The 26,928-nt window shown below is 40.0% G+C and overlaps 2 protein-coding genes across 4 annotated transcripts; one reads left to right on the forward strand and one right to left on the reverse strand.

The window, feature by feature from the left end:
- Window positions 1–25,444, forward strand: LOC5515269 (CAP-Gly domain-containing linker protein 3; the record flags this gene model as incomplete). 3 transcript variants are annotated; one of them, XM_032384917.2, is given in 22 exon segments in its annotated part: window positions 1–46; window positions 1,021–1,159; window positions 11,404–11,622; window positions 14,495–14,590; window positions 14,940–15,004; window positions 15,469–15,556; window positions 16,077–16,161; window positions 16,444–16,499; window positions 16,774–16,888; window positions 18,255–18,343; window positions 18,914–18,983; window positions 19,432–19,535; window positions 20,091–20,147; window positions 20,401–20,536; window positions 21,243–21,466; window positions 21,708–21,784; window positions 22,310–22,432; window positions 22,530–22,754; window positions 23,232–23,289; window positions 23,638–23,740; window positions 24,043–24,088; window positions 24,245–25,444. In XM_032384917.2, coding segments are annotated over 22 exon segments (2,295 nt in total). In that variant the 3' UTR covers window positions 24,336–25,444.
- Window positions 3,669–5,199, reverse strand: LOC5515270 (nicotinamide N-methyltransferase). Its single transcript, XM_001635307.3, has one exon. It carries the CDS (start codon window positions 4,681–4,683, stop codon window positions 3,898–3,900), a length of 786 nt encoding a protein of 261 aa, XP_001635357.2. The 5' UTR covers window positions 4,684–5,199; the 3' UTR covers window positions 3,669–3,897.
- Window positions 25,445–26,928: the final 1,484 nt, after the last annotated feature.

The raw sequence follows: 26,928 nt of genomic DNA on the forward strand, positions 1-26,928 counted from the left end.
CTAGAGGTATAAAAACGATGAAGTTTGTTCCGTTTGAGTTTGAACGGTAAGTTGGCAATTTTCACGACAAAAGATTTTTTGTAACAGTTTCAAATTGCCTGCTCAAACAAGGGAAAACCAGCACAAACTTATCAAATTTGACTTACAACAAACAAATATTTTGGTGCTCATGGCCTAAAAATGATATATAAACCGATATTACATGAGTTCCTTAACGCCTAGTTCCAGGTAATGTACTTGTTTAGTAGGCAATTGTAATACAGCATCGTTTACGAATGTCAACGATATTACGAATCTTTTTATCGAGATTTATTCCAAATTCTAGAAACATGCCAAGAACAACATGTCGAGGTGAGATTCATTCTAAAATGATTAGAAGAATCAAATTCTTTTTAATACCTACTTTAAATATCAACGTCAACTAAAAGTTAAACATTATAAAGAGTTTATTGGAATACAATTCTACAAAAGGACTATTTTGGGGATGTGAGGACGGGTACGAAACACAGGGGGGGACTTGCGCTTAGCGATCACCTGACCTTTCTGGGTGGCAAATTCAAAACAAAAAAATAAAACAAACCAAAATCAGAAATGACTGCGCCCGTCACACTAGAGAAGGAAAAATAAAATAAACCTTTAAAATGAAAATAAGCCCTGTTTTTTTTTTCAGCGTAAGCGCTGAATGAGTTGCTTTGTGCTGCTCTTATTTTGCCGCTAAATAATGCCTCAGCGCGCGCTATTTTGCCACCCAAACAGTCACGTGATCTCTAGCGCAAGTTCCCTATTCCTCTGGTAGAGATTTTACAATTGTTTTTAGGCTTCGGTAACTGAAAAATCCCCCCCTCCCCCCCCCCCCCCCCCCTCTACCAGAAATCTTACTACATGGAGTCAGTTAACACAACTACAACACCCTAATTATTATAAATAATATCTTGAGAAAAGCAGGCTAAATGGATGAGGCATCCAAAACCCAAAGAAAAATACTGTGTTATGCCATTTATCTCGATTTGTGCTCCACAGGTTACGCGAGAAGGACGAGACTACAGATGATACGGTCAGGTCAGGTCACACACCCCGAGGCACTCCCCCTCCGTCAATATATGTAACTGATGTATTTAACGTGATGCATCCGCTGACCGGAAATGCCAAGTGTACCACGGTAAGAATGCGCATGACATCAACGGAAGTAGTAAGACAAGCCTGGCAAACGATACTTTTAAAACATTCAACGTTCGTATAAGCGAGACAAGGTATTTCAATTCCTCGGTTAGAAAAAAGCAACCTTTACATGCTCTTCGTTTTTCATTCCAAGGACCTCTGTTTTGTCACTCGAGCAAAGTACCAAATATGAGATAGCATCCCATTTCATCCATCGGCTGTTTATTCGATGAAATTCCAAATTAGATGAAGCGTAAGACTTTTTTTAGGTAGCTACATTGAAATTTCTTCTCAGAATTTGTCTTCCTATCTTGTGAAAACAATAACAAAGATTTGACTGACAAGAGAACGCACATTCACAATTCCAGCGGTTGCCTCCACAAGCCTATGCCTATCACACGTACGTATGCCTAAAGGACTCAATTCCATTTCCTATCTTACATCTACAACGTCCTCTGTGCACGCTTCCTCGAATTATGTGCTTCACGAGCCGCTATTCTTTTCTTATATTAAATAAATAAAAAATAGATCACTGGTCACATTTCCGTCACTTATTGTTATACTAAATGAAAGTCTAGCTACAATACAAAATCGATTTAATGTTCTAGACTATCAAATTAATGTTAATTACTACCAATTGATGGCGGAGCTCCCGCGGAGCGCCAAGCTTTGCGAGGGCGGAACCCAATACAGAATTATGGTAGGCAAAGCGATGTAGCTGTTGAAAATCGTCGGCGAGGGATTCCAAAGTACTCTCTTTTATATAAGAACGTCTAATTTTTAGTTGAGGCTGGGCCGTTATATTTGGAGCATTTTAAGGCTGAAGATGCTCTTAACGATGTTCTTAAATTTTAGTGCTTATAAAATATAGTACCCAATGAATTATTACGAGGATAATTACACAAATAATCAATAACATTATAATATTTAAGGTTGTTATTAATAAACGAATTTTGTCGGCATTTTTCGCCGACAAAATGCAACCCCGCTTTTTTTTATCTCTGGGTTACACTTATCCTATTTATAAGAAGGCGGGGATTTTAAACGATTCAACAAATTTGTTGTCGGTTGCATACATACCGCTTGAAACCCGTTGGTTTAACCCTATTCAGACCGGGGGGGGGGGGCTTTTGTGCCTCCTAGCACCTTTGATCTGTAATAATTTTCGAACTAGTAGGGCTAGAGCATTGAAATTTGATGACTTTTCCTAAAATTTATCTGGGATCAGTTTGGTGTGAAGAAAATTTTGATATGTGTACCCTGGTAACCATAGTAACCAAGTTTTGAGACATAGGTTTAATGAAAATTAGGCAAAACGCTTTAAGTCGTTAAAATCAACTATTAATACGACGTGCTCAACGTAAATTCATTTTATATAAACGTTTTATACCAAGTTCTGAAAAAACACAATAAAAACTTACATCTTTATTTTAGGGGGGGAGGGGTGGTGTTTTTTGTCAATTTTTGACCTTCTCGAAATAGTGCTTGTAGAAATAGCAAAAAAAAAAATATTCATACCCACCTGAGATCATTAATACAACTTGAAACGAAGATTAAATATTGTCAAAAAGCTTAAGATATTGCCACCCAGTTTTTATTGATTAAAATAAATAACTTTCATTAAATCCAAGATGGCGGATGCTGATGTCACATAATTAGCTAGAATTCGCTGTTTTTTTTTTTAAACTAACATCCAAATTTGGCAAAACCCTTTTTATATTTCTTTATTTTAAATAAAAAGTAGAAAAAAAACATTTTTTGGAAATATACTTAAATTATTACTTTAATTAAGAGTCCAGTTGCAAACTTATGCTATATTAAAGTTACCATGCCAATCAATGACGTCACAGGTGTCATATATTGTTGTCATAGAAACAGTGTCACTCATAAAATATGTCTACTGCAAGATTATCGAAAAAAGACATACAGAAATACACATCTAACATAAACAAAAATTTTGCGCGTTTCTGCTCACTTAAGTGAGGTCATCGTGACGTCACAAAGACAATTTTTTTTAAGAATATCGGTCGCTTTTTGAATACGAACTGATTATGATAACTTATTTGGATTTTGGATGTTCTATGCAAAGGTTACGAAAGGTAGGCTATTTATAACTATATGTCCTTAAATGACGTCATATTCTGTTGCTATGGCAACACAATATATCATTTTGTTCCTCTTTGTCAGATAATGATTCTTTGAAAATTTGGTCATAATAGCTCCAATGGGTCAAAAGTTACGGATGGGGACGGATGGGCCACCCCCCCCCCCCCCCCCCAAGGTCAGAGGAAGCCTCAAAAAGCCAGGTCTGCATAGGGTTAAAAAAAACTCTTATATATATCTAATGAAGCATCCGCTCAGAAAAGTGGGGAGGCACTGCCCTTACCCCTCCCCTTCCGCCGCCCCTGGGACGTTCTTATAAAAGTGTTCTTATAAAAAAAAAAAAGAGTGTAGTAAGTAGCACTAAGCAATAAGCTCGTAAATGTTCATACAAAATAAGACAACTCCTCGATATTTCCTCCATTTATTGGTTCAACAAAACAATGAATATCAGATTTCTGCTGAGCAGTAGTGCTACAGGCATCATATAACAGATATACAGAAATCATATAAAAACTAGTTAAGATATGGACACTGTGGTGTGTGGTGCCGTCTAAATCTCTATCAGCTATCACTTACTTCAATTGTCACCGATTATGCCGGGTTAACTAACGCATACCCCGCCATTTGTTCTCTGAATTACACTTTAACTCCTGAGACAAAGTATAGCCCGTCATGATCACTATCCTTAGAGTCATCTTTGCACTCGTGTTTCTTAAATTCAATTCCGGTCATTCCTGCCATTTCAATACTTCGCACTATCAGCTCCTTGGTCAAGGGAAACGAGTGAAACATCACGCCATTCACCGTGTAATGACTTTCATTGAGCACTCCCTGCATGATAAGGTAGCCACCGGGTTTGACGAAGTTTGCAAGTTTAGCTACCACCATTTCGTACTCAGCGTCACTTTCTACAGCAACTTCTAGACATAGGCTCGACGAAACAACATCAAATGGTGGTCTTGTATCTTGGCTGCCTTCAGGAAACTTAACTATGTCATCTTCCTTGACATCGCATGGCAAGATTATTTTGATTTTCTCTCTTAATTCGTCTTGCCGCTTCAACGCTTCGTCTTTGCTTTTTCCTTCCAACTCACAAACGATATACTCAAACAAGTTGCTCCAATCAAAAGCTTCCTTCTTTTTCTCTAGCCATGCAGATACTGCTGCTCTGTTGTTCTTGTTGTACTCGCAAAAGGTGATGCCCTTTGCGTGCGTGCAGGCACTGACTAGGGAATAAATTGTTGGGCCTCCGCCGAACTCCATAACTTTCAATTCGTTGCCTAAATTCTTCCAAAAGTTGTGATAATTCCTCAAAGCGGGTCTATAGTAATAAGAAGTCTTTGGACTGTCGAAGATTCTGGCGTTGTAAATAGCTGCGTCGAACAGATCGTAGTTATTCGTCGTGTTCATAGTCGCAGCCATTGTCGTAGTCGTACGGGATGTGTTTTCTCGCTTTCTCGGTTCATTTCACACACGCAGGTAGACCGTGAACTTTCATTGTTCAGTAAACATATTTGCTTTTTGGGTCTCGATATGTAAAAATCGAGATGTGCATATAAACGAGGATCCGGAATTGAACTGGTGGACTGGATTTACTTTTTAAACTGTTTAAATTCTTTATGATTTTAAAGTTTATATGTATTTTTAGCACTTTTCATATGTTCTAAAATTTATTTCTTCATTTTTAATATCAAAAAATATTTTTTAACAGTCAAATCAGACTTTTTGTCGTTTTATGTGTAAATAAAACCCCCTGATAAATTCTGACAAACCTTTTGTAACCTCTAGGCTTGGCTAAGAAACAGCAGTGGTTCGAATTTTGGCCGATTTCTCGATTTCGTGCACGCGACGAACCGGAAAGAGACATTAGTCCATTCGATAATTCGAATACTCGTTTGAAGAATGGACATTTGTTAAATAATCAAATGAAATTTCTAGAAATCAACTAAATATCCGGCTCTAGAGCGGGGTGGGGGGGGGGGGGAGGGGGAGGGGGAGGGGGCACGCATGACCTGGTTGAACTTGTCATGTTTGAACTATTTTTCGTCCTCTCATCAGCCACATACCTCCACCTCCAAGCTAACTTCATTTCCCTCTGTATCACCGCTTAATGTAACAACTGCCGCTTAATGTAACACTAACGCTTAATGTAACAAAAATCGCCGCTTAATTTAACACTAACGCTTAATGCAACAACAAATCAACGCTTTATGTAAAAAACAGTTGACGCTTAATGTAACGAATTTTCGACGCTTAATGTAATAACGGACGCTTAATGTAAGAATACCCGACGCTTAATATAATAACCATAAATTTAACTAAGGACAAAAATTCACATATCTCATCATTGAAAAAGTTGGAGAATGCCATGCAGGTGTCAAGGGGGGTGCATAAATAGTGATGTGAGGTGTGACGTCATTGATGACGTCATTAAAACGAAGATACTCATATCTCACGATAGAAACATCCTCGGATAACCAAACTTGGACGATGTCATGTAGATTCAAGGGGGGTAGTCATGTGATATGTGATGTCACCGAAGAAGTAATTATGAACAAAATTACTCATCATTGGACAATACAAAGAGCAAATTCCTCTTCCACAACATTGTCCAGCCTCGAACTTTTCATAACTGTCTCTCCTTGAAAGAGAAGCTGCCTTTTGCCGTCTTCTTCTGCTACGGAGAACCAATATTCGATTCCTCCAGAATCGAACGCTTGCAGACTTCTGCGCTCTCGAACGCTCTGCAACGGGCACTTCCCTTGTCTTCACAGAGGTCGACAAGTGTTTTATAGGTTTCGTCATCGACGGCTCGCAGTTGCCGTTTTCATACAGCATCAGTGGCGCATACTTGCCAAACAATCGCAGCGATAGCCAAAATAGTCTACCCATTTTGGCAATTAAGTTTGCTGTATAGGAGCGCGAGGCCCTATCAAGGATAACAAGCTCCCAAGCTAACGAAAACCGACGGAAGCTACACAAAGGAAGCGCTACCACGGTTGCTTACTGGGGAGTAACGCTTATTTCAACTTTTGCCAGGATACATTACCGTCAAAGAAATGATATGTTTTATCTCTATTTTAGCATCCTTGATTATAGTCAGGATTTGCCTTAGGGGAGGAGTAGGGGAAAGGGGGCGGTTCAACCACCGGTTTCAAAGTTTAGTCCCTGTACAAGTTAAATTACAAGATACGAAAAAAGCCGCAGTTATTTAAAATACACAAAATACTTTTGGCTTATTATATACTTTTTCGTATTATTTTAGGGGTAGCTGTTTTTTAATCGCAATCGTTCATCGACTTGCTTGCAAGTACTCGCAATGGTCGGTCATGCTTGGCTAGCTTAATTCGAGTGCTTGGTTCTTTCCGGATCGTCAAATTTTTCTTAAAAATGCTCGGCTCGCAGAAGACAATACCCCAAAGTGCTCTTAGAATGTAATACCCCGTCTGTTTAGCGTTATTTTTAGAGAAGATAAAAAGGTAAGACACCTCAATCACGTTATTCATTCTCAATTTAAGAGGGTTTAACAGGAAATTTGCCGGTAAACAGTTTTTCTAAAGGGCCCTAAGGGACAACAGATTTTCGGCAGATTTTGACCTCAAGAAAACTTGTCCTAAGTTTGGTCGTGTCACAACTCTTGTATCTTAAGACATGATTTTTCCTTGTTATGATGTCGTAATCAATGACTTCATGTCACGTGTCCATTTTGCTGGATCCCCCCTTGACCTCAAAACAACTTGGCCTAAGTTTGGTCGGGTCACAACTGTCGTAGCTAAGGATATGATTTTTCCTAGTTATGATGTCGTCGTTAATGATGTAATGCCACGTGTTTCATTTGTTGACTCCCCCTAGACCTCAAGACAACTTGTCCTAAGTTTGGTCGGGTCACAAGTCTCTTTGCTCAAGATATGATTTTTCTAGTTTTGATGACGTAATCAATGACGTCATGTCACGTGTCCATTTTGCTGGACCCCCTTGACCTTAAGACAACTTCGTCTAAGTTTGGTCGTGTCACAACTCCCGTAGCTCAAGATATAGATATTCGTATTTGTGATGACGATTGATGACGCAACGCTTAATGCCCCCCTTCCGTTACAACCCCTTGACGCTTAGACGACTTACCCTAAGTTTGATTGTCTTGCGAATTGTTCTTTCGAAATCTATCCAAATTATATATCCAAATTCATGGATATTACATTAAGCGTCGAGTGTTCTTACATTAAGCGGTCCGTTATTACATTAAGCGTTGAAAATTTGTTACATTAAGCGTTAACTGTTTTATTACATTAAGCGTTGAAAATTTGTTACATTAAGCGTTAATGTTACATTAAGCGGCGATTTTTGTTACATTAAGCGTTAGTGTTACATTAAGCGGCAGTTGTTACATTAAGCGATGATACACCCTCGACCCGAATCAGCATTCACTAGCTATACTCTTGATCATTCTGGTTTCCCTTTTACATTTCGCCTGTTGATTACACTATTTTTGGAAGCTAAAAGTCTGTATTGCAACCCAAAGAGTCACGTGATCGGTTATTACAAGTCGCCTGATATTAAAATTAAATAGTCGGTCCCATTCCTTCCCATTCTCTTCCTTTTCCAGCCAAATTACCCGAACAATCTGTCTGAACGATCTTTTTGCACATTTATTCTTAAGATAGGAGCAATAAGAAAACAATAGTTTTATCGTGTTTTTTTTAATTTCTTTCTAGTCATGCTGGGGATCCAGCGATTTTATTCTCTGTCACTGAAATTCTGCCCTTTGGAAGCACTTGAAAAATACGCTGGATCTTCGAGCATGCTTTCTAGTATTTTTTATCACTATTACAGACTCGTACCCAGTCGCCAAAATGAGAAGAAACTGAGAAGGAATAAGGGAGACATAATTGATGCGCGGGTTGCCTGTGGCGATTAATTAGGCGCGCTCTGCCGTGTGGGTAAAATAGGCAACCCACACGGCAGAGCACGCCTAACTAATCGCCACAGGCAGCCCGCGCATTTTAACATAATTAAAATCATGTTTCCCTTATTCCTTCTTAGTTTCTTCTCATTTTGGCGACTGGGTACGAGTCTGTCACTTTTACAGCTCATATGGCTAGTCAAGGGTTCAAAACGAATCTGTTCCGCAAAATATCTGCTCTGCAGCCCATTTTTTTCTGGCTGGGAAAATGTTTGGCACTTGGGGAAAAATCGTCCCGAATGGTTCTTTAAATTTGGCAAATTTGTTACGATCGGTTATACGGCATACGAGCAATTGTGTTGAAATGCCTGACCACTGCTGGCTGGGAAGAAAAAGGAATGGTCCCTCCTGGGGAAAAAATATTTTTTCCCCAGCAACTTTTAAAATTGATATTTTCGGCATGAGAACATATTCAAACGACGATGCCATTTGAACGTGTTTCCGTGAGGGGGGCATGTTGTGGGCCCTTGGCTAGTCCTAGTTGTAGTACCCGTCGATTTTGTTTTTCTAATCCAGTAAAACTGAGAACTTTTAGACTATGTAAAAATAAGAATGAGCTAGAAACCTACCAGGTAGCTATTCCGTCTATAGAGCACAGGATTGCTCTAACTCGATTTTATTCTTAATTTTAAAAGAATAAGTAACCATAATTTGCAAATTGAAAAAGGGAGGAACACAAGACCTTATACAAAGGCTGAAGAAAAAAATGTCCGACATGTAAAAGATATAGAAGATGAGTTCCATTTTGTAGTAAAATGCGAAACATACAAAACACCTCACAAAATAGAATGTTTAATCTAATAATAAATACTAGAGCTAATATAGCAGGGATGGCTGAAAAATGGTATACGACTGCTTCTTACTAAGGAAAATATGATAAAATAAGGTTATATCTTTTCTGTTTTTTTTTCTCTGTATATATGTATTTTTGAGAATTTGAATGGCTTATAATTTTAAATTTATTGGATTCACACTAATGTAAAAGTCTTTACACGGTACCAACAAACTAATCTGTCTGTCTGTCTGTCCGTCCGTCCGTCCGTCCGTCCGTCCGTCCGTCCGTCCGTCCGTCCGTCCGTCCGTCCGTCCGTCCGTCCGTCCGTCCGTCCGTCCGTCCGTCCGTCCGTCCGTCCGTCCGTCTGTCTGTCTGTCTGTCTGTCTGTCTGTCTGTCTGTCTGTCTGTCTGTCTGTCTGTCTGTCTGTCTGTCTGTCTGTCTGTCTGTCTGTCTGTCTGTCTGTCTGTCTGTCTGTCTGTCTGTCTGTCTGTCTGTCTGTCTGTCTGTCTGTCTGTCTGTCTGAAGTTGTCGTAAACACGCCAAGGTATCATTTATGAATGGCCGAGTTTCAGTTCCTGAAAACAATGTCAATGTTTTATAAAAAAAAAATACAAAAAAAGAAAAAGAAAACAATAAGATGTGTACACCAATTTCATATAATTTGCACTTGAGAAACTTGTCTTAACTGCCACGGTCTATGAAAACCACATGATTTCCACATTTTTTTTAAGCCTGATATGTTTGAATTTACGCCTATTTACTTTTGTCTGATACCCATGAAGCACTGTGCGGGTTACGACTCACGGATTCTCCAAGTGCAACCTCATTCGAAATATGTATCATACTGTACTAAGGAGGCGTGCACTCTGGACCCCTCGTGTTTCTTTATTTGCTTAAGCGGCTCAGAGGATTACATTTTCTTAACCAAAGCAAACAAACTACTCTCCCGTCTGTCAAGCTCGGAAAGCACCGGGTCAGAGATTATTTGAACAGTGAAATTTGACTTTTTGATTAGTCAGTATTAAACGCGAGTCATTCACGAGCAAAAAAATAGAGTTTTAAGATAGTTGTGGAGCTATGAGAGGTGGACACACTAACTCAGCGCAACCTTTGATGAGTTCATAAATATTATAGTTTATCGAAGGTAAGTGCATCAGATTTTTACCTGCATTCCTTAGTTGAACGTTAGATTGGTTTGAATAACTATGCGATTGAGCGAAGTGGGTTTTGAACCGAATAGATTACCAGTATCACTACACACAATTTACCACCCTTTCTTATTTATATCAGAACATTTAATAAACGGCACACTTCTCATTCCTTAAATAACTCTTCTAAGGATACTTCCTTGATCAACGTTGACAGGAAGGGATATAAAGTTAAGGTCACCTTTTCGCCTTTAGTTTTACCCAGGAATATCTACACCTAGCCGTGTAAATCCCTTGGGTTAAAAAAGCAGGCTATCAGAAAGCCAGAATATACCCCATGAACCCCCTTGGTGACATTCTAATTGACAATTCGTGTGAAAGGAAAATAATACAAATCGATGCCCTATTCAGGGACAGAAGAGGCTTAATATATGCGCCTCGTTTAGGATAAATAGCTTCAGATATATACTGTTTCTAGGACAGAGTAGGATAACAAACTTTCCAGTGGCACGTGACCGTATGGTGGCCGCCCCCCCCTCCCCGGGGGTTAGGCCCAGCAACCAGCTACTGTCAGCAGTGTCAGTGTCAATGCATGATAGAGATAATGAGATAATTCTTTCGCGTCCTAATCAATCCTTATCCTTCACTAATAATACCTCTTAGCATGATTCATATCAAGCATATTCCCCACGGATAGTGTCCTTCGTTTGTTTTGCCTTATATGGTCATTGATGCCCATATTTAGAAGAGCTAAAGTTTTTCTGCTCCCTGATCTCCAGAAAACATGGTGAAAAATGCTGATTCCTGTCAATTTGAGACTCGCGGCAAGAATTTTTCAAGAAAAAAATTGATTGCTTGGTCAAATCTTTATGTCACTAATCTTGAAAAGCCCTGAGACCCAGGCCTCTAAGAAATTGACCGAGCAGGTTTGAAGGTCACCAAAATATTGATATGCCCAAGAGTGCATCTAGAGCTCGTAGAGAAAGGGGGGTGGGGATGGGGCTAGATGCCGCGAATGACCTCCCCACCCACCCCTAGATTAGTGCGCCTGTCAGTGATCATGAGGCGGCATTACCTCTCGAGAAACAAAAAAAAGGCAATATACCAAAAAATCAGGGCATTATATATTGAGAATTGAGATTTCTATAGCCTCTTCACTCAGGAAAAAGAGATGATGGTCCTAAAAGCGTTTGTAACATAAGTAAATCTCCCAGTTAGAAGTCTCTATTTAATTATCTGTTGTTTTTTTTCTCCGCAGTGCACTGTTGCAGACATGGATTTCACGAAAGAAACTGACACCACACAGTGGAACCTAGTCCCCGAAGAAGATAACGCGCAGCTAGAGTTTGAGGCTAATCTACCTGAAGGGTGGATCATCAGCAAATCTCGCCAACACGGGCGAATGTATTACTTCAACACAGAGACTGCTGAGAGTCGATGGCAACACCCACTTATTCCAGAAGACAGCGGTAACCACGTGAGTACCCAGGCTGTCCATCCTCCTTCGCAGGCATATCGGCGTTTTTTGGACTTTTTCAGGGCTTCCTGTGGTGGTATTCATGGAAGAGAGGGCACTGAGGGCAAATTGAACCGGAACCGGAAGCCGGAACAGGGGACGGGCAAAAGAAATATGATGCTTGCCGAAACTCGACACACTCACGCAGTCCCTTCCTCCCAGGCTCCCGCACTTTCTTCACGCCACAGGAAGCCTGAAATAAAAAAAAGCCATTCTCCCAATAAAAGGCTAAAAACCCGCTGTTTACACGCATGCAGAGGAAGCTACTCAGGCTCGTACTCAGGCAGGAATTGATTTGCATACACAAGGGCACTCCTTCCCCTTTGTCCTTTGCGTGCTATCCATTTTACGCTAAGGGGAAGTAATTAGCACTGCACGTTCTACCTACCACTACATTTTTTAACGTTTAAAAAAATACTTTTATCAAACGGCCCATGAAATTAGCGCATGTGCTATACGCACGTTTTACAGAAGCACTTATTTTATCAAACTTATTTTGAAATTAGCGCACGCTCGTCCCAGGCTAATTTAGACCATTTGGAAAAACGAAAAAAGCATTTTTTTAATTAGATAAACGGATTTTAAAATAAGCACCATCAAATAAGCGCCCAGGAAACCGCAAGTTACGGTATGCCAGTACTGTCTTTTTACTGCGAAATGCTCATTTATGAGTGCCTAAATGGTCCATGGTTGGCACTTTTGAGAACGCGAACACCAGCAACATTCCGAGTTTATCGGGCTGGAAGTTTTTGCCTCAGGACGCGAGCGGTTCGATTTTTTTTTTTTTTCCGTCGTCATGAAAAAAAAAAAACATATGACAGGAGACACGGGAACTGTACAGGACCCGAAATGATCCCAGGACCCGAAACGATCCCAGGACCCGAAACGATCCCCAAAGGTTCCCCAACTGATCCCGGAAACCGAAACGATCCCCAAAAAGACCCCGAAATGAACCCCAAGGAATTGCAGTAATGGACAACAAAAGGAATGTGTAAGGATTGGCTTTCAGTTTTAAAAACATATTAAACATTTAGCGACATATACGACTGCGGGGGAAATACAGTGGTTGAGTCAGAAATTGGGGTCAACTAAAAATTCCTGTGATAGTAATTTGAAGAACCCGACGTGGATAAATCATTTTTACACAACAAGCCAAAAAAGAAAGGATAGGACATGCTGCTTTTCATAGGAAGCGAAATGTGTTAAGGTTATTTTTTTTTTTTGCATGTTTGTATTCGGCGAATGAAAGACCTATCCTATCATGAGATCATGCCGGGGTGTACGCACGACTACATGAGGAAATTCAAAACTCACATAATATTGCTTTCAACAAATACCACATCCTCTTAATATTTTGCATCGGTAGTAGAAGGGTTGTTCGGGTGTAATGTGTCGGTAAATATCCGCTCGTGTAAACAAGAATTTCGTGTTGAAGTACATGTTTGGTTGTCAAATGAATATTAATTTTTAGGGGTGATGTTTACCGGAAATGAGATTTATAGTGTCAGAGTCATGTGTCAGAACCGCAAAATGTTTAGAGTTTAGTGATGGAAGGTCGAGAGTGTGGTTGATCTGAGCAAAGCTGTGCTATGTTCATGCTGTATTCCTTTCAGTAGCAATTGAAAGTTGTGTATTTGTTTTGGTCTCTGTATATGGGTTTAACGCTGGGCAATGTAATAAATAGAAGTATTGTATTGGAATTTAATATTTTTAAGTCACGTTGTTTAGAAATTGAGTCGCTGTTAACCCTTAATTATGCTTCAAGAATTGCAAGTATTTCTTCTGCTTTCCCTTTGTCCATTACCACAATTCCTTGGGGTTGATTTCGGGGACTCCTCGGTATCGTTTCGGGTCCCAGGATCATTTGGGGTACTTTTGGGGATCATTTCGGGTCATGTACAGAACGCAGACTCGTACCCAGTCGTTATTTGCTGTTGCGCGGACATCCACAGGAATCCTGAAGCGAAGACGGAAAAAAAAAAAAGGGAATTCCGACCCCGAAACCGCATCCTGACCGTCATGCATCGCGCGGCGTCTGGGTACGAGACTGTACAGAACGGCCTTATCCCTCGCTCCTTTCCCTACTTGTCCAAAGCTTATGTCACGTGATACAGGTCCTCTTTGTTTCTGTCACGCACACTACCAGTCACGCAATCACGCAAAGCAAGTGCTTTTATTTCCTCGCTGATCAAGAGTTATTTTTCAATAATCTTAATTATGAGCATGTTCAAGACCTAATTGGACTATAGTCCCCCTCTCTGGTGTTTTAAAATGCCTCGAAAGGTAAGAATATTTATGTTTAGAGTTTAACTCATGCAAGCGGAAAAGTGCTGGCTCGCTTGGCCATGTCGTAATTTTTGGCGGGTGGTTTTTGTGAAACGATTTTGCCAAACAACGGATGGTGTTTTGAATTTCCAAGTCCAAACTTTACTAAAGACTTGCTCTTGGAATAGTGCAGTGTAGGCTCGATAAAGGTCATGACTGTCCACGAATCGTTTGTAGAGTCAAAGGTAAATGTTTACTGACTTTGTGACTTGACGGTCGCTTGTCGTTGGGCCACTTCTAGACGGACAAGGCATGGTGTTTAACGCTAAATTAAATTTCTTATTTACTATCATTTCTAGATTTGAGAGATAATATGAACTGCTATCGTGTATCAAAAAGTGTGTTACCGCGTAGTATGTATTTTCTACGAGTCGGAAATCCCTTACAAGAAGGGTGTTACACTGTAAACTGTTTATTGAATTGTTTACGAGTCAATTTTATTTGCCATGATCTTGTGAAGCGATTGATCACACTTCATGGATATTAATTCATTTTCATGACTTTTTAGGAGACTGGAGTGCCGAGTTTTGATGTCAGTAATGGCTACACCGCCAGAGAAAACCCTATCACCCATCCCGCATCGGATCCGGTTTTGTGTGAAAAGGTACTAGATGAAATTATAGAAGGAAACATGCGCCCGAGGTTTCAAAGAATTTTTAAGAACTTTTTTAGACCATTGCTTAAATTCGTGGAATGGTAGTGAAGAACATTAATTTTCATCAATTTGTTTAGAATTTTAAAGGAAAGCGGCTTGATTCAAAACTTATAGGGACTTACTAATTAATTGTCTGGTTTGGTTGTTTAAAGCAGGTATTCAAGTTTCAACAGGTCTTGTTTAATTGTTTACTTGAATAATTTGGCGTATTTTTTTAAATTAAGGATAAACATCAATATAGCTGTGTTCCATATGATGAATAAACCAAGTCTTTTTATTAAACAAAATTCTTTTTCAGTGCCAGAAAATGGATCTAACATTTTTCGACCCAAATTGTCCAAGCTGCTATGATGTCCTTCAACTGTAAGTAAAGCCTGGTCTCCATTAGCCACCTGTGTCCATTTCCTTTTTGAAAGCTTGGTTTCGACATCATTAACAGAAAACTGTTGTTGTTTCTGTTGTTTGTGGACACTCAAAAAGTAGCAAACTATCATTCGTAATGATTTGCAAATTTGTACATCTCTCTTGGGTTGAAATATTGAGTATTCCTGTGACCCATATTCAAATCCTTGACTGGGCCACACTTGACTTAGGAGGTACTACAAAATTAAGAAAATGGTTTGGTAAAGTCATAAAGATTTGTACCCCCTCCCCCATTCATCTCAATCTTGCCAAAAAATATTGCTATGGATGCATTATATAGTACCTAGTCTATGACAATTAGATCTTAAATGGTTATCAGCTTTACTTTCTATACTTATTTTTTAATAGGCTCTGATTATTATCTATTTATTTCTTAATAGGCTCTGATTATTTTCTATTTACAGGCCTACAACAACTATTCCACAAGTATTTGCCATAATGCGGCAGTGGGTTCCGCAAGTCCAGCAGAACATTGAGCTGTTTATCCAAGAGGTTATAAGTAACCTTTGAATTAAGATGTAGAGACACCCATAGCTGAACTTGAATAACTCAAACTCCCAGCCATTGTAAACTGTCTCCAAGTTCCCTAGAGACTTTTCAGTCTACATTTCTACTCAGATCACTCATACTCCCCACTAGATTGAACATTGCCTGTGTGGGTTAAAGTTTAAGCTAATTATCAGGGTTTCACTGTATGTTTTTCTCCACTAAATCTGCCTCCTTCATGAGCATCTAAAGAAGAACCAAAAATTGTTATGTATTGGGCTCCCTGTGTTTTAAGAAGTGTGCCCATATGCAGGACGAGAAAGTAAAACATGGAAAAAATGGACGCTTGTTTCTTCATTCTTGTCCTACAATTTCGTTCTACATAGATGCTACACAACAAAAATATTTCTCATTTAATATTACTTATTAAGATTTATCTCTTATTATGAAACAACTGATCTGTCTGTAACTTATAAATGAAATCTGAGAAGGGCTGAATTTTCTTCATACATTTCTAATGTGACAGCTATTGCGACGAGGTGCCCATCTGAATGACAGAGATGGTTTGACAGATATGTGTGTTCTGCATTATGCCTGTAAAGCAGGGGCTGGTAAGGTGTTATTCTAGAACTGGCTTCAGTATTTGTTTAAAAATAAAAAAGGTTGGATTTAGGAGATTGTCCTTTAGATGAAAACTCTATTGTAATACAGTCAAATAGAAAGCCAAACTCAAACATTAAGGAATTTGCCAAAGGATTGTTTCCCCTTCACATCTCTCATATCTCTTGAAAAAATTGGTTGATTAGCAGGGCCTGATTAGCAGGGCCTGGCCTATTGACCCCTCCCCCTTCATCTGTCGAACCTGCCACTGATTGATTATTTTCTTTTTTTAGTGGGGGTAGGAGACATCGCTGCAGCAAGCAATGTTATCAGTGGTCTTATAGCCAAAGTAAGTTTGCCAAAGTTATAAAGTACATACTTAAAGACGGAGTGATCTTAGAAGGCACTGCTAAACAAAGGCTTAGCTTGAGCATGTGTGAAAATAGCTCTTGATGAGATGAGATTGTGGTAGTCAAATAATAAAATGTTACCAGAGGCTCCAAAATTCAATTCTAGAGGCTCTTACTGTACAGTTTTTGTTTTGTGTGTTGCCAGGATGCTGATGTGTTGCAGAAGTGGTTTGGATGGATTATAAAGTGTCTAACTAAAAATAAATGTCATAGGGTGCTGATGTGTCTCAAAAGTGTCGATGGACGGATATGCTCCCCCTTCACTATGCTACATTCTTTGATGCAGCCCCTGTGATACGCATTTTGCTGAAAGAATCCCATTCCAAAGGTATTACTTCCAGTACGTTAAAACACCCAGGAAGTTGTTGTGACCTTGTATTTAGAATCAGGTAAAGTGGTAGTCAACCATGCTTAAGGAGCGGCACTGGGGCAGATCAAGAACTTCTCAAGGGGGCGGCACAACCCTAAATGTGAGAAGGTTGCCAAAACTTGAACAAATTTTATTCATGATATTGTCTGGAACAATTGAGGAACAGGCAATAGGATAGTCCTAGACTTGAAACTTGCTGTTAGTATTTATACATGTAAATTTCAATTGGAATCTTTATTTGTGTGTGACCTGTACTATAATTAGAAGTTGACAGCCGATAGAAGCACAAGACAGAAATAGGCTAAAATCAAAACAGCAGACATAATCCACTTCATCTGGAAAAACTAGTTTGAACATAAAAAAAAATGTTTAACTGAAACTTGGTGTTATACAAACAAACCAAGTTGCTAGAATGCACTGGTCACTAAGCATAAAGCGCAATGGATTGAATGTGATAAATGAAGTTTGTGGCAATTTAAATCTTATGTGGTTGCTCCTCGAAGGTGGTAGGGTAGATTGGGATCGTTTTCAAAGTAAGAAACGTGTAAATTGGTCTAGCGTAAATAGTTCACTATATGCACACAAATAACAATTCTTATTGAAATTGAAAGAAAATGTTTAAAGACCGATACTATCCTTAAGCTTGTGATTGGATCCATCAGAGCATGTTAGAAAACAAGGTGAAACGTTTTCTTGGGGTGGTGCGAAATCCGAAAAAGTGGACCTAATTTTTCCGGGGGGGGGGGGGGGGGAGTTTTCTGATATAAAACTGAACACCCCCGAAAAAAAAGGATTTTTTATGCCTTTGCAGTATAGCCACGGGATGTTTATTTCACTGGTCACTAAGCATAAAGCGCAATGGATTGAATGTGAATAATGAAGTTTGTGGCAATTTAAATCTTTTGTGGTTGCTCCTCGAAGGTGGTAGGGTAGCCTTTGTAGTATAGCCACGGGATGTTTATTTTCGCATTTGGCTTCATTCCAGACCAATGTAGCTTATGCTTTATAGTTTTGTCTATAAATAGCACATCTATTGAGAACCGAAAGTGGACGTTTGCGTTTGCACCTCCTGCACCCCCCTGAAACGGGCCTGCAATGCAATGGGTAAATTTGTCATAGTATTGGTCTAGTACAGAAAGGGAAGGGGAGTACCAATGTATCAAACTGGAGGAAAATCTATGGATTTAAGCTCAGCTCCCATACATGACGACCATCAAGACCCACCTCCGCTGCATCTATTCCATTTTCATTCATATTCATCAAGAGCTATGTATAAACAAACATGTGTCAAACTTAGTGACTGTCTCATTTTGCTTCTTCCTAGATGTAAATACCCGCTGTAAAGAGTTTGAAGCAGGGACTGCACTCCACATAGCAGCCACCAACCTTTGCTTTGAAGCTGCCCGATGCCTGGTATACGTATTTCCCTTCTCTTCCTATTAATGTTCTAGTCCAATAGGCCGTTTAATATGGAATTCTAGCCATAGCTAAAAAAATTTCCAACCTCATATAGCGAAACCACATTGCTATCATAATAAAAGATCGCCTCGATGTCGATATAATAGATTTTGACTCTGTGTCTTTCTCTGTGTGTAACGAGAATAACCATATATTCCTATGTTCTTGTTATGGTACATTAAAATGGCTCCTTTCCCGTCCAGTCCATCCTAACATACCCCCACCCACGTTGGTCTACAAGCTTTACTTTCACTCTAATATCAAACTACACAAATATCTGTTTACAATGCAGTGGTCTTCCATATAAGATATCCCCTTTAAAATGATCTGTCTTTATTCAAAAAGCTATATTATCAGAAAACGTATAGCAGCTCATCTTTGTTTGTACTGTAACTTGGTACATACAGTACCCTGGTGTGAACTGTAATATTGTGCAAATGTAGTTTGTGAAGGGTAAGTCTCTACACACTACGCTTGGTGTGACCTTGGTATTACTTACGTATGAATGAACTTTCGTTGTCATAGTTACAGCACGGTGCAGACGCGTACTTGCGTGACAAGCTGAATCGAACACCGCGGGAGTGTGTCCCGGATGGTAAGATGCGCAACTGACTTCTTTTTGCTGGCGGTGTTGAATTATGGGAGCGTTAAACAGCCCCATAATGCGATGCATTATGGTCCTGACCGAAAACGATAAATTTCAAACTAGCTTCAATGAAAATACCTAGTCATTTTTCAGTAGGATCAGTTTTATTTATCGAAAACTTTACATTTATCAGTTTACAATACAAATGGCCACATCCTGGTAGACCTTAGTTTCATACGCAGTTGGTCCGAACTCTGTCACGCTATTTGCTTGAGCCCAAGCGCATAGCGTTTGACTACCGAGAAATTTGCTGGGTTCACGTCGTGGCTTTGTGGGGAACGGTTAAGATTTCAGCCGTAAGGCCTCTCAGTTCTCAAATAAATCCCTTTTTTGCTTCACGGTCGTCTTTGCAACTCATGTTCTGACCCCCCTTTCAATGTTTTTTCTTCTTTTAAAGTCAGCGCATATGATCCGGAATCCGAGCCTGCGATCGTTGCTGAAAAGATGACGCGGTTGCTATCAGAAGCGGAGCCACTGGAGGCACCCAAACCCGAGACGGAGGTTAGTTTAGATAACATGTTCCGAGAAATATATAGCCTACGTTGCAAGTGTTTCCATGAGCTAGAACGTCTTAGCTCTTCGCTTGGCCAAACCTTTCGCTGTTGTTTGGATCCCAGGTGGCGCAGTAGGCAGAGAGTCGCTCTGTACCACCTTTGCCTCTCACCACTATCGCGTTTGCTCTGACGTTTTACCGGGTTCTCCACCTTTTCTCTCTCCACAAAACCAACAATTTCGATCTTAGCTGTGATTCGTGGTCAGACGTGAGTTGTATGGCGGCTGCCTGAGGCGCCTTCCTATGCCTTCAACTTCGATAACGTCTGGATCTGCGCTCTCTCAATTCAGCACCCAGCTATAACGACAGTGACCTCCAATTTATTTATTTGTTTATTTATTTATTCTAAGAAATGTACAAAGACGTTTGGCAGATTCTTTTTTACTTAAAGTATACACAGCTTCGTGTACAGATTACTAGCACTTTTTGTAACGAATAAAGTGAAAACTTGCGCTCATTCATCCGTGTCCTAATTCGATTTTTGATCTAATTCCTTTTTTTAGAATCAGGATGCGAATGAACTGACAATCGGCGAGCGAGTGTATATTGGCGGCACCAAGGTAACATGACTATCATTCGTTGAAGCTTTTTCTTGTTTTGCCTTTTTTGAGTCTTTCTCTCTTTCTGACCTTATAGAATGTACTGTACATTGCAATAGCAAATTAAATTCAACTAAATCGCTATGAAATCCAATACAATGAAAAGCTTTGTTCTGTTTCTAGAGCATAAAATAATACAAGCCATGGATAATTACATTTCCCGATATAATCAGAACCAAGTTAGAACGATGGTCTTTGATTTTTGTTTTTGTAGAGTGGTGTACTGCGATTTTGCGGCAGGACAGAGTTTGCCTCAGGGGAGTGGGTTGGGGTCGAGTTAGACCAACCAGTCGGCAAAAATGACGGATCAGTGGATGGCGTTCAGTACTTCCAGTGCGAGCCAAATCATGGTAAAAAGAGCACTGAATAAATTGTCTGATCACAAGGCTTGTATCTTTATACACAATTTAGATTAGCTTTGGTTAAAAGTTAGGTTCGCTGTAAATGTCTTGCACCGATATAATAAGAACAGCTCCTATCTTTCTAAATGCTGTGTCCTTATATTAATTGCGTTGATGCATATGGTTGATAAGTAATCATCCATGCAAGAAGACGCCCAGGTCCCATTGATCCGTGGCATCCCCATCTAGGATCTTCTTCGTACAGAAGATACATTAGAACATGTAGAATACAGTAACTAGTATATCGTATTTGTGATTTTCCGTACTGAACTAATCAGAAGAAGCAGGAACATTTTTTTGTCTTCTAATTTTAACAAGATTTCTAAAATAATATTATGGTCTTTCTAGGATTATGGTCGCTCGCTAGTTGTCGCTTGATCGTTGGACCAGCTATATACTTTGTGATGATTGGCGAGACTAGACCTATTGTTCTCGTCAACGATTATGTGTTATTAGGGAATTATTGCAGACAATGTTTTGTATCCAATAATATCAAAGCTTTTTCTTTAAATCTGACAACAAAAACGACTTATCAGGACGGAGCGAAACCTAACTCATATTCTAAACTCTTTGGAACAGTCATGTTCTTTAGTTTTATATTGTTTAATTCGTTTGAATTTCTCTTATAATTCTTTCTTGTTTTTTGTCAATTTAGGCATCTTTGCGCCTGCTTCAAAAGTCACCAGGAACGGAACAACGCAGCACATCTCTCGCCTCAAGCCCCGCGCGTCAAGAAGACCCCCAGGAGAGTCAACACTTGTGACTTCTCAGCCCAATTCTAGACCCAGTTCTAGACCAAGCTCACGGCCAAACTCGCGTTCCCCTTCTCCTACACCATCTCCTCGGCTTGATGACTCGGAAATAGCACGTGACTTCCAGGTATGTAGAGCATTACGTCCTTTACTTGCGTCAATCTACACGAGGTTATACTTTGCGTTTGCATACAGCACGACCAGTTAAGTCATGAATTGCGGAAATAGTTTGGAATATCTGTTTCGACCAGACATGTTTTCTAAATTTTTATGTGTTTGTTTTAATGTCTACGGTTTTACTGATTGCACTGTAAGGAGTTGTCTTTTTCTTAACGCTGTGCTCAAATGATATATCGTTTTTGTGTTAGATTGGCGAACACGTCCTCGTGGCCGGACAGAAGCCTGGAATTGTCCAATTTATCGGACAGACCCAGTTCGCTTCCGGGTAAGTAAAGCAGGGAAGAAATTAAAGTTTTGAGAGGCGTGACTTGGAATCGGAAGATGGAAAAACATTCTTTTTTCTATTGCACGTATTCTTACCGAGAAATAATGCCCCATGTGAGAGGGGCAGGGCAAAGCACTCATTTTCCGCTATTGCGGGATGGACTGGAAAATACGTAATATCGGATGTCCTTAGAGAAAACCAATCACGTTGCCGTTTCAAGGCTCCCGCGCAATACTGAATGACTGAAATAATCCATTTCCATCGGCTAATTCAAGCCATTGAAACTGAGAAACTTTCAAACAAATATCATTAATAAAGTATCAGACTTCAATCGTGGATTGTCATTTTGAAATTTTCTTGCAAATCAATCGCTGTATTTTCAATTGTAAACAATAACACAAATATGCTCTATGTTAATATTTAGTGAGAACTATAATGAAATTCCCCTTGCGCCTACCTTTAAACGAGGCCTGAGTTTGAGCTGGGTTTTTAGGGGATGAGTACTGACATTATGTATCCCTTCAGGTGGTGGCTCGGGATAGAGTTGTCTAATCCTGTCGGCAAGAATGATGGTTCTGTGGGTGGGGTGCGTTACTTCACGTGTAAACCCCGCTTTGGGGTCTTTGCTCCTGTCGCCAAGGTTACCAAGTAAGTCAATAAGATGGTAGGAGTGCGTTAATTCACGTGTAAACACTTAGCGTCATTGCTTCTGTCGAAATGGTTACCAAATGTATTTTTTCCACAGGAATCCCGATCCGCCAAAATTCGAGGAAACCTTCGTAGTACCCACTGCGCCTGCGCCGAAGATTCATCACGGCTCCCATAGTTCGTTGCACGAGACGACCAGCTCACATGGCTCCCTCAGTGACCTATCGCGTATGGACTCGAACCCTGACCTCAGACACTCGTCCAACCGATCCACCAACTCTTCGAACCCAGACCTCTCTCAGCGCCGTGGTAGCGCAGACAGGTATAAAAAGGGAGCCCACATAAAGAAATTATTATAGTTACATCTTATTAATTCGATTTACCTATTTTTTGTTCACTGAGTTTATACCGCAAGCTGAGCTCTATCATTTTTGCTTATTTATTTAGGCAGTGTCCATTTTTCATCATAGATATTATAACATCTTTACCATTGTCAGCATCATTACAATCATCACTACCATCGAAGTCATCACCATCACAGGCCCGAAGTCAGGGGGGGTTCTGGGGGTTCGGAAGAACCACCCCACACGACTTGAAGGTCCGCCCTGATGAAAGAAAATTGAGTACCACTGCGAGCTAGGACGAGCTACCTAAAAGAAAATGGTCCGCTAAATGAGTAAACGAATCCCCCCCACTCGTTCAAAATATTGGCAACGGGCCTGCATCATATGATCACTGTATCATCATATGTTTGCCATGTCGATGTTCCGTTATATGATCCATATGTTTGTTTTTTTAGTAGGTCAGGTTCCAAACCACAAAAGAAGGCCCCAAATGCGGAGTTCAGACTAAGCGAGGTAAAAACAGATCCAGGGTCGTGATGGGGTCTTGAGTCCCAAAATGATTTTAGTTGATCTAATAAACGCCCTGCTTAATGACTTGCTTAATGTCAAGAAACGCTTGCTACGCAGGCTTTAATCTAACGTGATCCTGACTGAGACTAGAACCCCACTGCACTTGGGTTTGTTATATTTTCATAGTTTGTAAAGAACGCCCCTCTCTAATAAACGCCTCCTATCTATTGAACATCCCCCTCGGACCATTGAAATTTAATAAACTCCCCGGGCGTTTATTGGATCATTTACGGTAAAGTATCGGCCAAATGGCCATTATAGTCTATGATAGTTAATGATATCCCCCTCCAGGGCATGAGCATTCTCGTAAATAGCGAGTTGGGCGTAGTACGGTACATCGGAGAGACGGATTTTGCCGAAGGAATCTGGCTTGGAGTTGAGATGCGAAAACCAGGTCAGTAAAACATAAGACCACTGGCGTATAAGAACTTATAATGTAGCCCACATATTGTTTTTTTAGAATTTCCCGGTAACACTTTAGCCTCCATTATATCAGAGTTTAACCCCCCCCCCCCCCCCCCCTCTCCGCCCTTCCAATCATTGTAAGTCTCTAAGTCCAAGTCTTAGGTAGAATCGAAAGGGCGACACAACAAAGACCTAGACCCGAACACACTCAAGCTCCCAAATCAACATAGCGAATTATATATGCGTTTTTTTATTATTAAAAGAAGTAATAGTTTTTTTTTTCTTCAACAGTCGGAAAAAATGATGGCTCTGTGAATGGAAAGCGATATTTCACTGTGTGAGTAGATTGCATAAGTTCTTAATAAGGCTTTGCGCATTGTGATGTGGCTAGAAAAACATCTTCTGACAGCATAATTCTTGTATAACCTTTGGGAATTATGAGCGAGTCTGCTACCATGTATTTTTTAAACGTTTTATTTATTTATTTTTTCAGCAAACCGAATTATGGCCTAATGGTGCGCCCGGGGAGAGCCTCGTGCAGAGGAATCAACTGCGCTAAGCTTGTGGAGGAAGTGACGTCATAGAGATCAACTGCGCTAAGCTTGTGGAGGATGTGACGTCATAGAGATCAACTGGACTTAGCCTCTACAGGATGTGACGTCATAGCGATCAACTGCGCTAAGCTTGTGGAGGATGTGACGTCATAGAGAACAACTGGACTTAGCCTCCACAGGATGTGCCGTCATAGCAATCAACTGCGCTAATCTTGTAGAGGACGTCATAGATTGAACAATGCGCTATGCTTATAGAGGATGTGACATCATTGTATGAACAATGCGCTGAGCTTGTAGAGGATGTGACGTCATAGATTGATCAATTAGTCCAAGTTCATGGAGTATGTGACGTCACAGACATCAACTGCGCTAATCTTGTGGAGGACGTGACGTCACAGACATCAACTGCGCTAATCTTGTGGAGGACGTGACGTCACAGACATCAACTCCACTAAGCTTGCAGAGGATGTGACGTGAAAAGATTGATCAATAAGGCCAAGTTCGTGGATGCTGTGACATCATATAGATCAAACGGCGCTACGCATGAGAAGATGTGACGTCACAGACATCAACTGCGCTAACCTTGTGGAGGATGTGACGTCACAGAGGGATCATTTACAACCAAGCTAGTGAGCTCGTGATATTTGTATAAGTTGCGCTGAACTTGTAGAGGATATAGCGTCTTAGAGAAGTCATCTGCGCTGAGCTTGTTCAAAGGGAAGATGCATGTGAAAGGATGAAACGTCATAGAGTGTTACCCTGCATAAGATACAATACACCAAAAACTGGAGTTCGACTCTGCCAAATTTTCGTCTTTAATAAGACTTGTTCAAGGCAGTCTGCCCTGAAGAAGTCTTATTAAAGACGAAAATTTGTCAGAGTCGAACTCCAGTTTTTGGTGTATTGTATTCATTGTTCTGGTACGGGATCACGACAGTTTGGGCTTTTTGTTTCTACTTGCATAAGATAAATATACATACGCACATAGGAAGGGAAGAAACAATTTAACATTAAGCCCCCCATAGTTTTATATTGGTTACATATTTTATGAATGATTGTTTTTTCCATATTTATATGAATTATATATATATTATATTACGCAATATGCCTAATACAATAAACATGTTATACGTCGTTCATTTGACCTTGTGTGTTTTATAAGCCTCAGGTACGGCCTGTAAATGCCCTGAATTCACGGGGGTGGATTTTAAGTAAGATGATGGAGTTTGTAAGGCAATAACTATTACAAAACCGTGAAGTTCTCCCTAAATTCGCTTCGCGCCGCTTTAGTCGCAAAATGTAATAAAAGTCACAAGTGAAATAAATTTGGTCACAAATGAAAAATGAAAGTCACACAAAATAATGTTTCGCTTGTGCTCTGTGAGCGAAAGTAAACGAAATATTTTATATTTCTGCGAAAACTAATGCGAAGAAGGTAATGATCGGAATAAGTGTCTTAGTCGTGACGTTCCCGTGTTTATTTCAATAAGGTCCTTGCCAAGTCGTGGAAAAGGGGTCGAATTTGGCAACCAGCCCCCACAAATGCACTTGCTTTGGATTGCTTCGGTCAAATCAACAACTAAAGATTAAAGGTGATTTATATCAATCAGCAAATGGCAATTACTAAGCCCCATAGTTACCTCCCCAGCAAATGGCAAGTACTAAACCCCATAGTTACCTCCCCACCAATCAGTAAATGGATTACTAAGCCCCATAGGTACCTCCCCACCAGTCAGCAAATGGATTACTAAACCCCATAGTAACCTCCCCACCAATCAGCAAAATACCGGCTTTAGAAAGCAAATCGATCTCTGATTTTGTCCTGTGTATTATAAACGGGTACACACTGTATTCTTCAGTGCCTACCTACGGTGATATTCGAACAAAAGCAATATGAAGTCAGATATCTAATGGTCAGTCGCTACAGGTATTTCAAAGAACGTTGAACCATAGAGCTGTACACTCAAAGAGCGTTGCCAATGTAGGGGAAGTCCGAGTTAAAAAATAACGTGCAACCAAGAATATGTGCGCCCCCCTCAAATACCATCTTTTCACTTAACCTTTTCATCATTCGAGACTTTTAACTATTTAAAAACAATTCCCCCTCCTATATCATAGTTCCATGTTGTGTAAGTTTGGAGTACAGTATAGCAGGGCCCCGAATGGTCTTTGGCGAACACTCTTTTATGCGAGACACGCAACCTTCTTTATATCAAGGTATAAAGCAACAATCTGTAAAAATTAAATAAAAAAAGCTGGCATGTGTAAATAGATTAAATAGGTTAAATTAAAGAAAGGCGGGAAATTATCTTTTTTTCTCTAGTTAAAATGCTCATACGTACGGTGGCCCATAAGTGCAATCCGAGTCCAAATACAAACTCCGAATTCCAAAGCCTCACTTCCAATTCCAAAAGCTCACTTCTAATTCCAAAAGCTCACTCTCAATTCCAAAACCTCACTCTCAATTCCAAAAGCTCACTCTCAATTCCAAAACCTCACTCTCAATTCCAAAAGCTCACTCTCAATTCCAAAAGCTCACTCTCAATTCCAAAACGTCACTCTAAATTCCAAAACCTCACTCTCAATTCCAAAACATCACTCTAAATTCCAAAACCTCACTCTG

Source organism: Nematostella vectensis, chromosome 8 (genome assembly GCF_932526225.1).
Source record: "Nematostella vectensis chromosome 8, jaNemVect1.1, whole genome shotgun sequence".
Taxonomy (NCBI): Eukaryota; Metazoa; Cnidaria; class Anthozoa; order Actiniaria; family Edwardsiidae; genus Nematostella; species Nematostella vectensis.

Bases quoted from the DNA above. Each gene is read 5' to 3' on its own strand.
- LOC5515270 (XM_001635307.3), bottom strand. From the start codon at position 4,683: ATGGCTGCGACTATGAACACGACGAATAACTACGATCTGTTCGACGCA.